Source organism: Oncorhynchus tshawytscha, linkage group LG04 (genome assembly GCF_018296145.1).
Source record: "Oncorhynchus tshawytscha isolate Ot180627B linkage group LG04, Otsh_v2.0, whole genome shotgun sequence".
Classification (NCBI taxonomy): Eukaryota; Metazoa; Chordata; class Actinopteri; order Salmoniformes; family Salmonidae; genus Oncorhynchus; species Oncorhynchus tshawytscha.
In genome coordinates, this window is record NC_056432.1 from 23293352 (window position 1) to 23305237 (window position 11886).

Consider the following 11886-nt stretch of genomic DNA (forward strand, 5'->3'; position numbering starts at 1 on the left):
GTGCACCACTCCCTAGCATTCTTCTTGCCAATGTCCAGTCTCTTGACAACAAGGTTGATGAAATCCGAGCAAGGGTAGCATTCCAGAGGGACATCAGAGACTGTAACGTTCTTTGCTTCACGGAAACATGGCTAACTGGAGAGACGCAATCCGAAGCAGTGCAGCCAGCGGGTTTCTCCACGCATCGCGCCGACAGAAACGAACATCTTTCTGGTAAGAAGAGGGGCGGGGGCGTATGCCTCATGGCCAACGTGACATGGTGTGATGAAAGAAACATACAGGAACTCAAATCCTTCTGTTCACCTGATTTAGAATTCCTCACAATCAAATGTAGACCGCATTATCTACCAAGAGAATTCTCTTCGATTATAATCACAGCCGTATATATCCCCCCAAGCAGACACATTGATGGCTCTGAACGAACTTTATTTAACTCTCTGCAAACTGGAAACGATTTATCCGGAGGCTGCATTCATTGTAGCTGGGGATTTTAACAAGGCTAATCTGAAAACAAGACTCCCTAAATTTTATCAGCATATCGATTGCGCAACCAGGGGTGGAAAGACCCTGGATCATTGTTACTCTAACTTCCGCGACGCATATAAGGCCCTGCCCCGCCCCCTTTCGGAAAAGCTGACCACGACTCCATTTTGTTGATCCCTGCCTACAGACAGAAACTAAAACAAGAAGCTCCCACGCTGAGGTCTGTCCAACGCTGGTCCGACCAAGCTGACTCCACACTCCAAGACTGCTTCCATCACGTGGACTGGGAAATGTTTCGTATTGCGTCAGATAACAACATTGACGAATACGCTGATTCGGTGTGCGAGTTCATTAGAACGTGCGTTGAAGATGTCGTTCCCATAGCAACGATTAAAACATTCCCTAACCAGAAACCGTGGATTGATGGCAGCATTCGTGTGGAACTGAAGGCGCGAACCACTGCTTTTAATCAGGGCAAGGTGTCTGGTGACATGACTGAATACAAACAGTGCAGCTATTCCCTCCGCAAGGTTATCAAACAAGCTAAGCGCCAGTACAGAGACAAAGTAGAATCTCAATTCAACGGCTCAGACACAAGAGGCATGTGGCAGGGTCTACAGTCAATCACGGACTACAGGAAGAAACCCAGCCCAGTCACGGACCAGGATGTCTTGCTCCCAGGCAGACTAAATAACTTTTTGCCCGCTTTGAGGACAATACAGTGCCACTGACACGGCCTGCAACGAAAACATGCGGTCTCTCCTTCACTGCAGCCGAAGTGAGTAAGACATTTAGACGTGTTAACCCTCGCAAGGCTGCAGGCCCAGACGGCATCCCCAGCCGCGCCCTCAGAGCATGCGCAGACCAGCTGGCCGGTGTGTTTACGGACATATTCAATCAATCCCTATACCAGTCTGCTGTTCCCACATGCTTCAAGAGGGCCACCATTGTTCCTGTTCCCAAGAAAGCTAAGGTAACTGAGCTAAACGACTACCACCCCGTAGCACTCACATCCGTCATCATGAAGTGCTTTGAGAGACTAGTCAAGGACCATATCACCTCCACCCTACCTGACACCCTTGACCCACTCCAATTTGCTTACCGCCCAAATAGGTCCACAGACGATGCAATCTCAACCACACTGCACACTGCCCTAACCCATCTGGACAAGAGGAATACCTATGTGAGAATGCTGTTCATCGACTACAGCTCGGCATTCAACACCATAGTACCCTCCAAGCTCGTCATCAAGCTCGAGACCCTGGGTCTCGACCCCGCCCTGTGCAACTGGGTACTGGACTTCCTGACGGGCCGCCCCCAGGTGGTGAGGGTAGGCAACAACATCTCCTCCCCGCTGATCCTCAACACTGGGGCCCCACAAGGGTGCGTTCTGAGCCCTCTCCTGTACTCCCTGTTCACCCACGACTGCGTGGCCATGCACGCCTCCAACTCAATCATCAAGTTTGCGGACGACACAACAGTGGTAGGCTTGATTACCAATAACGACGAGACGGCCTACAGGGAGGAGGTGAGGGCCCTCGGAGTGTGGTGTCAGGAAAATAACCTCACACTCAACGTCAACAAAACTAAGGAGATGATTGTGGACTTCAGGAAACAGCAGAGGGAACACCCCCATCCACATCGATGGAACAGTAGTGGAGAGGGTAGCAAGTTTTAAGTTCCTCGGCATACACATCACAGACAAACTGAATTGGTCCACTCACACAGACCGCATCGTGAGGAAGGCGCAGCAGCGCCTCTTCAACCTCAGGAGGCTGAAGAAATTTGGCTTGTCACCAAAAGCACTCACAAACTTCTACAGATGCACAATCGAGAGCATCCTGGCGGGCTGTATCACCGCCTGGTATGGCAACTGCACCGCCCTCAACCGTAAGGCTCTCCAGAGGGTAGTGAGGTCTGCACAACGCATCACCGGGGGCAAACTACCTGCCCTCCAGGACACCTACACCACCCGATGCTACAGGAAGGCCATAAAGATCATCAAGGACATCAACCACCCGAGCCACTGCCTGTTCACCCCGCTATCATCCAGAAGGCGAGGTCAGTACAGGTGCATCAAAGCTGGGACCGAGAGACTGAAAAACAGCTTCTATCTCAAGGCCATCAGACTGTTAAACAGCCACCACTAACATTGAGTGGCTACTGCCAACACACTGTCAATGACACTGACTCTACTCCAGCCACTTTAATCATGGGAATTGATGGGAAATGATGTAAATATATCACTAGCCACTTTAAACAATGCTACCTTATATAATGTTACTTACCCTACATTATTCATCTCATATGCATACGTAGATACTGTACTCTATATCATCGACTGCATCCTTATGTAATACATGTATCACTAGCCACTTTGTTTACATACTTATCTCATATGTATATACTGTACTCGATATCATCTACTGTATCTTGCCTATGCTGCTCTGTACCATCACTCATTCATATATCCTTATGTACATATTCTTTATCCCCTTACACTGTGTATAAGACAGTTTTTTTGGAATTGTTAGTTAGATTACTTGTTCGTTATTACTGCATTGTCGGAACTAGAAGCACAAGCATTTCGCTACACTCGCATTAACATCTGCTAACCATGTGTATGTGACAAATAAAATTTGATTTGATTTGAGAAAAAAAAAGTCTCTTCACTGACATTTTCAACCTCTTCCGAGTATGTAATACCAACATGTTTTAAGCAGACCACCAAGGGTAGGTAACAACACATCTGCCACGGTGATCCTCAACACGGGGGCCCCTCAGGGGTGTGCGTGCTCAGTCCCTTCCTGTACTCCCTGTTCACTCATGACTGCACGACTCCAACACCATCATTATATTTGCCGATGACACAGTAGTGGTAGGCCTGATCAATGACGAGACGGCCTATAGGGAGGAGAGCAGAGACCTGGCCGTGTGGTGCCAGGACAACAACCTCTCCCTCAACGTGATCAAGACAGGAGATGATTGTGGACTACAGGAAAAAGAGGACAGAGCACACCCCCGTTTTCATCGACGGGGCTGCAGTGGAGCAGGTTGAGAGCTTCAAGTTCCTTGGTGTCCACATCACCAACAAACTAACATGGTCCAAGCACACCAAGACAGTCGTGAAGAGGGCAAGACAAAACCTATTCCCAATCAGAAGGTTCTACAGCTGCACCATCGAGAGCATCACTGCCTGGTATGGCAACTGATCGGCCTCCGACTGCAAGGCACTACGGAGCGTAGTGCGAACGGCCCAGTACATCACTGGGGCCACGCTTCCTGCCATCCAGGACCTCTATACCAGGCGGTATCAGAGGAAGGCCCTAAAAATGGTCAGACTCCACCCTAGTCATAGACTGTTCTCTCTGCTACCGCACGGCAAGAGGTACCGGAGCGCCAAGTCTAGGTCCAAGAGGCTTCTAAACAGCTTCTACCCCCAAGCCATAAGACTCTTGAACATCTAGTCAAATGGCTACCCAGACTATTTGCATTGCCCCCCACCCCATCTGTTGTCATCTATGCATAGTCACTTTAATAACTCTACCTACATGTACATACTACCTCAAATAACCGGTGCCCCCGCACATTGACTCTGTATCGGTACCCGCCTGTATATAGTCTCGCTATTATTATTTCACTGCTGCTCTTTAATTACTTGTTACTTTTATCTCTTATTCTTATGTATTTTTTTTAAACTGCATTGTTGGTTAGGGGCTTGTAAGTAAGCATTTCACTGTAAGGTCTACCTGTTGTATTCGGCGCATGTGACAAATACAATTTGGTGTGAGATGATTAGTTTGTGTGTGAGTCAGCCCTAACTTTCCTTCTGTGTTGTGGTCTCCAGATGTTCATCATTGACCAGGCCGACGGGAACAGTTGCTCTCTGAATGAGTTCACCATCACTGGCTCTACTTACGCACCTGAAGGAGAAGTGTAAGTACCAAATACTCTCTTAACGCCAGTCCGTTTAAGAGACAATTATTTATTTACTACCAACTCCATGAAACGTTGGATGGAGTTAATCTTGTCTCCTGGCCTGTGTGTCTCCCTCCAGGTACCAGGATGGCAGACTAGTGAAGTCCTCTGCGTATGATGGTCTAGTGGAGATTGCCACCATCTGTGCCCTGTGCAATGACTCCTCTCTAGACTTCAATGAGGTCTGTGTGCCTGACTGCCTATCTCCTTAATATGGATCATTAAAGGATGTTGAGTAGCGTTGACTGGCTTATGTTTGTGTTGTCAGGCCAAAGGTGTGTATGAGAAGGTTGGCGAGGCTACAGAGACGGCTCTCACCTGCCTGGTGGAGAAGATGAATGCGTTTGACACCGATGTCAAAGGCCTGACCAAGATCGACAGGGCCAACGCCTGCAACTCTGTATGTACACTAACTTCAACCATTGAACAATTAAATGGTGTGGTACTCCACAGCCAGTTGTTAGCAGGTTTTCTGAGTGGTGTGTTGTCTGTCAGGTGATCATGCAACTGATGAAGAAGGAATTCACCCTGGAGTTCTCCAGAGACAGGAAGTCCATGTCTGTGTACTGCACCCCCAACAAGGCCCGCTCCTCACTTGGAAAGATGTTTGTCAAGGTATCCCCACATTTTTATAAACTGCTATGTTTGACTCACATTGAACCTAGTGTTTTTAAGTCACCCATGTTTTGAATCTGTGTGTCAACCTTTAAAACACTTTAATCCCCACAGGGTGCCCCCGAGGGAGTTATTGACAGATGTACTCATGTCAGAGTGGGCACCTGCAAGGTTGCCATGACCCCAGGAATCAAAGAGAGGATCATGTCTACGATCCGTGGGTACGGGACTGGGCGTGACACCCTGCGCTGCCTGGCTCTGGCCACCCGGGACACCCCACCCAGGAAGGAGGACATGGTGCTGGTTGATTGTGCCCGCTTCGTTGATTATGAGGTGAGCACTACTCATCACCACTGCATAGAGTAGGAGTTGACAGGCATTTTGCTAAAAGGCATTTGTTATGTGTAGATACTATATCTAACTTATACTGCTGGATCCTATTAATATCATATGAAGACAAATATAAATGCAACATGTAAAGTGGTCCCATGTTTCTTGAGCAGAAATAAGAGGCCTGAAGTTTCTCATACGCATAAAAAGCTTATTTCTTTCAAATGTTGTGCTCAAACTTGTTTACCTCCCTGTTGGTGAGAATTTCACCTTTGCCAAGATAATCCCATCCACCTGACAGGTGTGGCATATCAAGAAGCTGATTAAACAGCATGATCATTACACAGGTGCACCTTGTGCTGGGGACAATAAAAGCCCAATTTAAAATGTGCAGTTTTGGCACATAACACAATGCCACAGAAATCTCATGTTTTGAGAGTGTGTAATTGGCATGCTGACTGCAGGAATGTCCACCATAGCTGTTGCCAGAGAATTTCATGTTAATTTCACTACCATAAGCTGCCTCCGTCATTTTAGAGAATTTGGCAGTACGTCCAACCGGCCTCACAACCGCAGACCATAAGTAACCACGCCAGCCCAGGACCTCCACATCCGGCTTCGTCACCAGCGGTGTCGTCTGAGACCAGCCACCCGGACAGCTGATGAAACTGGGTTTGCACAACCAAAGTATTTCTGTCAGAAACCGTCTCAAGGAAGCTCATCTGCATGCTAGTCGTCCTCACCAGGTTCTTAACCCGAATGCAGTTCGGCGTCATAACCGACCTCAGTGGCCAAATGCTCACTTTCGATGGAGAAGTGTGCTCTTCAAGTATTAATCCCGGTTTCAACTGTACCAGGCAGATAGCATGTATGGCATCGTGTGGGCAAGCCGTTTGCTGATGTGAACAGAGTGCCCCGTAGTGGTGGTGGGGTTATGGTAAGGGCAGGCATAAGCTAAAGACAACGAACACAATTGCATATTATTGATGGTAATTTGAATGCACAGAGATACCGTGATGAGATCCTAAGGCCCATTGTCGTGCCATTCATCCGCCACCATTTCAGCATGATAATGCACAGTTCAATGCCGCAAGGTTCTGTACACAATTCCTGGAAGCTGAAAATGTCCCTCACCATTGAGCACGTTTGGAATGCTCTGGTCCGAAATGTTTGACAGCGTATTCCAGTTCTCGACAATATCCAGCAACTTCGCACTGCCATTTCATAGGCCACAATCAACAGCCTGATCAACTGTATTCGAAGGAGATGTGTTGTGCTGCGTGAGGCAAATGGTGGTCACACCAGATACTGACTGGTTTTCTGATCTGGGCCCTTACTTCTTTTTCAAAAGGATCTGTGACCAACAGATATCTGTATTCCCAGTCATGTAAAATCCATAGATTAGGGCCTAATGAATTTATTTAAATTGACTGATTTCCTTAAATGAACTGTAACTCAATAAAACTTGTGGCATGTTTCCGTTTTTATATTTTTGTTCAGTGTAGCATAACTTTTGGATGTATTGTGCAAAGTTCTAGTAGGAACCCTGATGGTGACTCTGTTTTTGTGTTTCTCTGCCCAGGCTGACCTGACCTTCGTGGGCTGCGTTGGCATGCTGGACCCTCCCAGGACCGAGGTGGCTGCCTCCATCAAGCTGTGTCGCCTAGCCGGCATCCGCGTCATCATGATCACCGGCGACAACAAGGGCACTGCCGTGGCCATCTGCCACCGTATCGGCATCCTGGGTGAGGAAGACGACGTGGACAAAATGGCGTTCACTGGCCGCGAGTTTGACGACCTGTCCCTTCAGGCCCAACGCGATGCTGTTATCAACGCCCGCTGCTTCGCCCGTGTCGAGCCCTCCCACAAGTCCAAGATCGTTGAGTTCCTGCAGGCCATGGACGAGATCACAGCCATGGTACACTGACCCCCCCCCACTCACATCCTTACTGTACATGCAAAGCTGTTATATCTATTACTGTTATCCACCCTTAAGTATCTGTTGTTTCTCCCACAGACGGGTGATGGAGTGAACGATGCTCCTGCCTTGAAGAAGGCAGAGATTGGAATCGCCATGGGCTCTGGCACTGCCGTGGCCAAGTCAGCCTCTGAGATGGTCCTGGCCGATGACAACTTTTCTTCCATCGTGGCGGCTGTGGAGGAGGGCAGGGCCATCTACAACAACATGAAACAGTTCATCCGCTACCTCATCTCCTCCAATGTGGGAGAGGTCGTCTGGTGAGTCTGTCATTTACGTACCTCCTCCTGCCAAAGTGATGTCTCTAGTGGTTTTATGGTGCTCCTGTGGAGGTTAATGCTGTTTCTCTATGGGGGCAGTATCTTCCTGACGGCTGCTCTGGGCTTCCCTGAGGCTCTGATCCCCGTTCAGCTGCTGTGGGTCAACCTGGTGACAGATGGTCTCCCTGCCACCGCACTGGGCTTCAACCCCCCAGACCTGGACATCATGAACAAGCCCCCCCGCAGTGCAAAGGAGCCCCTCATCTCCGGATGGCTCTTCTTCAGATACCTGGCCATCGGCTGTGAGTTAATGGGACTGTTGTGCTTTGTTTCCAATTCTATATCAGATAGCTCAATCTTAACATTTTCTCAAGCTCACTGCTAGTGGCATACCCTGCCACATACTGTTCTTGTTAACCTCTCTGCCTGTCCATTGTCTTCCTAGTTATAGAACTAGTCTGTCCCACAGTCAGTCAGCTGTGTCTCTGTCCTCAGGCTATGTGGGAGCTGCCACAGTGGGAGCCGCTACCTGGTGGTTCGTGGCTGCTGAGGATGGCCCTATGATCTCTCTGTACCAGCTGGTGAGACTAACGCCTAGATGTCAGCTTTACTGTCCAAATGGTGTTTTACCTCCCAGCCTTTCTTATGTCTCTTGTGTCTGACTCCTCCCCCCACAGAGCCACTTCCTGCAGTGTTCCCCTGACAACCCTGACTTCTCAGACCTGGAGTGTCATGTGTTTGAGTCCCCCTACCCCATGACCATGGCCCTGTCTGTGCTTGTCACCATTGAGATGTGCAATGCCCTTAACAGGTGAGTCTCCTGCAGTGACATTTCTTTCATCCTCAAAAATCATTTGCATTCAGTGGAGGACAGCTCCAACTTTTGTAAGTACAAGAATAGAATATAGAGTTTTGACTAATCTGATCCACAATGTGACCTTCTCCCAGCCTGTCAGAGAACCAGTCCCTGCTGCGTATGCCTCCCTGGGAGAACATCTGGCTGCTGGGGGCCATCTGCCTCTCCATGTCCCTCCACTTCCTCATCCTCTATGTGGAGCCACTGCCCGTAAGTCAGCTTTACTTATATCAACCAGGTCAATCTATAGGTTCCCCATGTTCACGCTCTTTCCATCCCTCATTCTCCTCCTCTATCTCTCCAGGTCATCTTCCAGATCACCCCTCTGGACCTGACCCAGTGGCTGGTGGTGCTGAAGATCTCCCTGCCCGTCATCCTGCTGGATGAGCTGCTAAAGTTCGTGGCCAGGAACTACCTGGAACCCGGTAACCAGCCAGAGTCTAAGTCAGCCAGCAAAGGCTGGTCCCTCTCTGCATGCACAGAGGGCATCTCCTGGCCCTTTGTGGGCATCACCCTCCCCCTGGTGCTGTGGCTCTACAGCATCGACACTAACGTGTCTGCCCTGTTCTGGTCCTGACTACACCATACAACCCTCCCAGTGCACCAGTGTGAGTGGAGATTAACACACGTCTAACAAAATCCCCCATTAACCAGGATCAACTACAACAACCACATCAACTGCAGTGCGATCTCAAGTCAACATTTGTACCTGTGTTGATGACAGATGTAATCTGTGAGCCCTCTGCTGGTTCGTCTCCAGGACATTTTCACCATTCCGCTTTTTTATTCATATTTTTAATGCTTTTTGTTTGTCATTTGGCCATGTCTTTAATTTAATATCAAGCTTTTGGTTATTTTTTTTGCTCCCCATTCTTTTTGAACAGGCATAAAAAAAATCTGCTATTTAGGAGCTGTTCTGTGTACAGAGAATTAACACTATTTTATCAAAATTAAGATTTTTGTAGCTTTGGGAAGGCGGGGGGGCAGCGCACAGAACTCAAAACGTTTCACTTGTTTTCAGTGTGAACTTTGACCTCTGAAGAACTTGTAGATAACTATGCTGTGCCATAACTGTAAGGACCATCATTTGCACTGAATCAGAAGTCTGTACCAAAACTGCATGTATTCTGCCCAGGCATGAATAACGGGGATTTCTTCACCAAATTAATGATTGTTCGTTCCCCTGTTTGCTTTTTTTGTGTTTATTTTCTGCTCTAGTCAGAGCACAGCTACCTCAATGCTATTGATATCACAATTGATTACTACCTGTTTTCCTCAGTAAGCTTTTCATAAACATTGTCATATTGAGTGTTGAGGTATGCGCCATTTTGCTTGTGAATAAGGAAATCTAGAGCCCTCATTTGCCTTTTTATGTTGCTTTTTTAAAGTTAATCTGTGTTCTTTTGATGTTCCTTGAGGGAGGTTAGGAGAAATATGTAAATGTTACCTTAGTTCAGTTCAAAGCAGTTTTTTGTAATATAGACAAGCCTGTCGTTAAACACGTTTACTTGAACACAATATATTCTGTCTTTTCATTAAGGTTAACTTTTTTATGTTTGGTCTTCATTTATGGACACTGTAGTGTCTTATTACAATAATTCTATAGATTAAGTATTGTGCATATACTGTACTTTATGTATAAACACACCAAGTGGTGGATGCTTTGATGGGATTGTTGTGGTCAGCACTCCCTATTGGGGTGGATCACTAAGCAGACTGCTTTGGCCATAGTATATAGGCCCAATGCTAAAATGACTGGCTTGTAGAAGAGTCTGTACATATAACACAATAGTATCTATGGGTATAGAGTTTTAAAGATGCTCCATAACTTTTACACTAGTTTTACTTGAGCGTGTTTTAGAAACACTGTAGGTAATGGGTATTCCTAGAAAGCATGCTTTTCCCAATACCATGCCAGTAAATGCTTGAGTGTTCTTAAACCTAACTGCTATTTCTTCCAATCAGTGGTGCAAAGAATACCCAATTGTCATACTTGAGTAAAAGTCTAAAAGTATTTGATTTTAAATACACTTTTACTTTTGATATGTAAGTATATCATTTAAAATCGCTTATTATGCAAACCAGATGGCACAATTGTTTTTATTTACAGATAGCCAGGGTCACACTCCAACACTCATTTACAAATGAAGCGTTTGTGTTTAGTGAGTCTGCCAGATCAGAGGCAGTAGGGTGTGTCAATTGGACCATTTTCGGTCCTACTAAGCTATCAAAACTTGAATGAGTATTTTGGGGTGTCAAGGAAAATGTATTGAGGAAAAACTACAATTTTCTTTAGGGATGTAGTGAAGTAAAAGTTGACATAAATAGTAAAGTACAGATACACACACAAATTTTTGCTTAAGTACTTTACACCACTGAATGTCTTACTGCATTTATTCCTATCTTTCTGTTTGCACGTGGCATGGCCCTAGACATGACTGTAGGAAATGAAGCAGTAGATGACCTCATGGCTTTCTGTTCACCATGCCTTTTTAAATTCCCAGTGAGAGAGACATGTCTCTGTTTGCATCTTTGCTTTTTTGACCTATGCCTTGTTTCTGTCTGTCCTATGATTGATTTGGTTTCTCCCTGTCTTTCTCTCTCCTCTCTGCAGCTAGTGCCGTGTAAGCCTGCTCCTCCTATAAATCCCTTGTAGGAACTGCTTTAGTGTTGTGCATGTGTTTTGAGCAGCACATCTTCCAAGACCTGCATGTCAATAAAGAAGAGCTATCAAGACATGATTGATACATTTCATAAGCAATTACATGACAAAGTAATCAAATGGTATATATTTTTTAACTGAATGGGTATAAATGTTTTTGGAATCAAATGAACCAATCCCAGGTCCCTCCATCCTCACTACATGAAGAGCCATAGGCTGCGTTTACACATGACAGCCCATTTCTGATCTTTTGCCCAATTATTGGCAAAAGTAAAAAATATCAGAATTGGAATGCCTGTGTAAATGCAGCCTTCAAACTAGACACACAGTTCCTATGTTATCTTAATGTACACTTCCATGACGCATGTCCTCTGAAGCAGCCATTTTATCAGATGTGTAATAATTAATGTATTGATAAATTAAATGGACAATAGTACAAATGTTATCTTTTCCTACGGAACTCTTTTTGGGGGTGTAAAATAACCAAATAGAATTTTCTTTGCGCTGTAATGTGCAACATTTTTGAAGCATCTGGGAAGGCGGAGATGTGGCGATAGATTCATTACCCTGAAAGGAAGTCAGTCGCTTCAATGGCACACGTGTGCCAAACTCATTTCAGAGCTGACGATTGTATAGTCATGACTTGTGGTTTCAGGTAAATAAAGCAATTCTACATTAATATGTGGCCGATCTTCTATATGCCAGATTGGAGATGTGTATTCAT

At 46.2% G+C, this 11886-nt stretch overlaps 1 protein-coding gene across 3 annotated transcripts in view; it reads left to right on the forward strand.

The window, feature by feature from the left end:
• LOC112248355 (sarcoplasmic/endoplasmic reticulum calcium ATPase 2) overlaps positions 1-11841 on the forward strand; it is a 33577-nt gene extending 21736 nt beyond the window's left edge. For 2 of the 3 annotated variants that reach the window (XM_024417306.2, XM_024417308.2), the window contains 12 exons: positions 4331-4419; positions 4541-4643; positions 4730-4861; positions 4957-5076; positions 5191-5409; positions 6989-7324; positions 7424-7644; positions 7744-7946; positions 8140-8225; positions 8322-8455; positions 8593-8710; positions 8805-11841. In XM_024417306.2, coding sequence (XP_024273074.1) covers positions 4331-4419; positions 4541-4643; positions 4730-4861; positions 4957-5076; positions 5191-5409; positions 6989-7324; positions 7424-7644; positions 7744-7946; positions 8140-8225; positions 8322-8455; positions 8593-8710; positions 8805-9077 — 2034 coding nt within the window. In that variant the 3' untranslated portion in view covers positions 9078-11841. The remainder of the gene's footprint in view (positions 1-4330; positions 4420-4540; positions 4644-4729; positions 4862-4956; positions 5077-5190; positions 5410-6988; positions 7325-7423; positions 7645-7743; positions 7947-8139; positions 8226-8321; positions 8456-8592; positions 8711-8804) is intronic. The other variant, XM_024417307.2, reaches the window with a different exon arrangement.
• Positions 11842-11886: the final 45 nt, after the last annotated feature.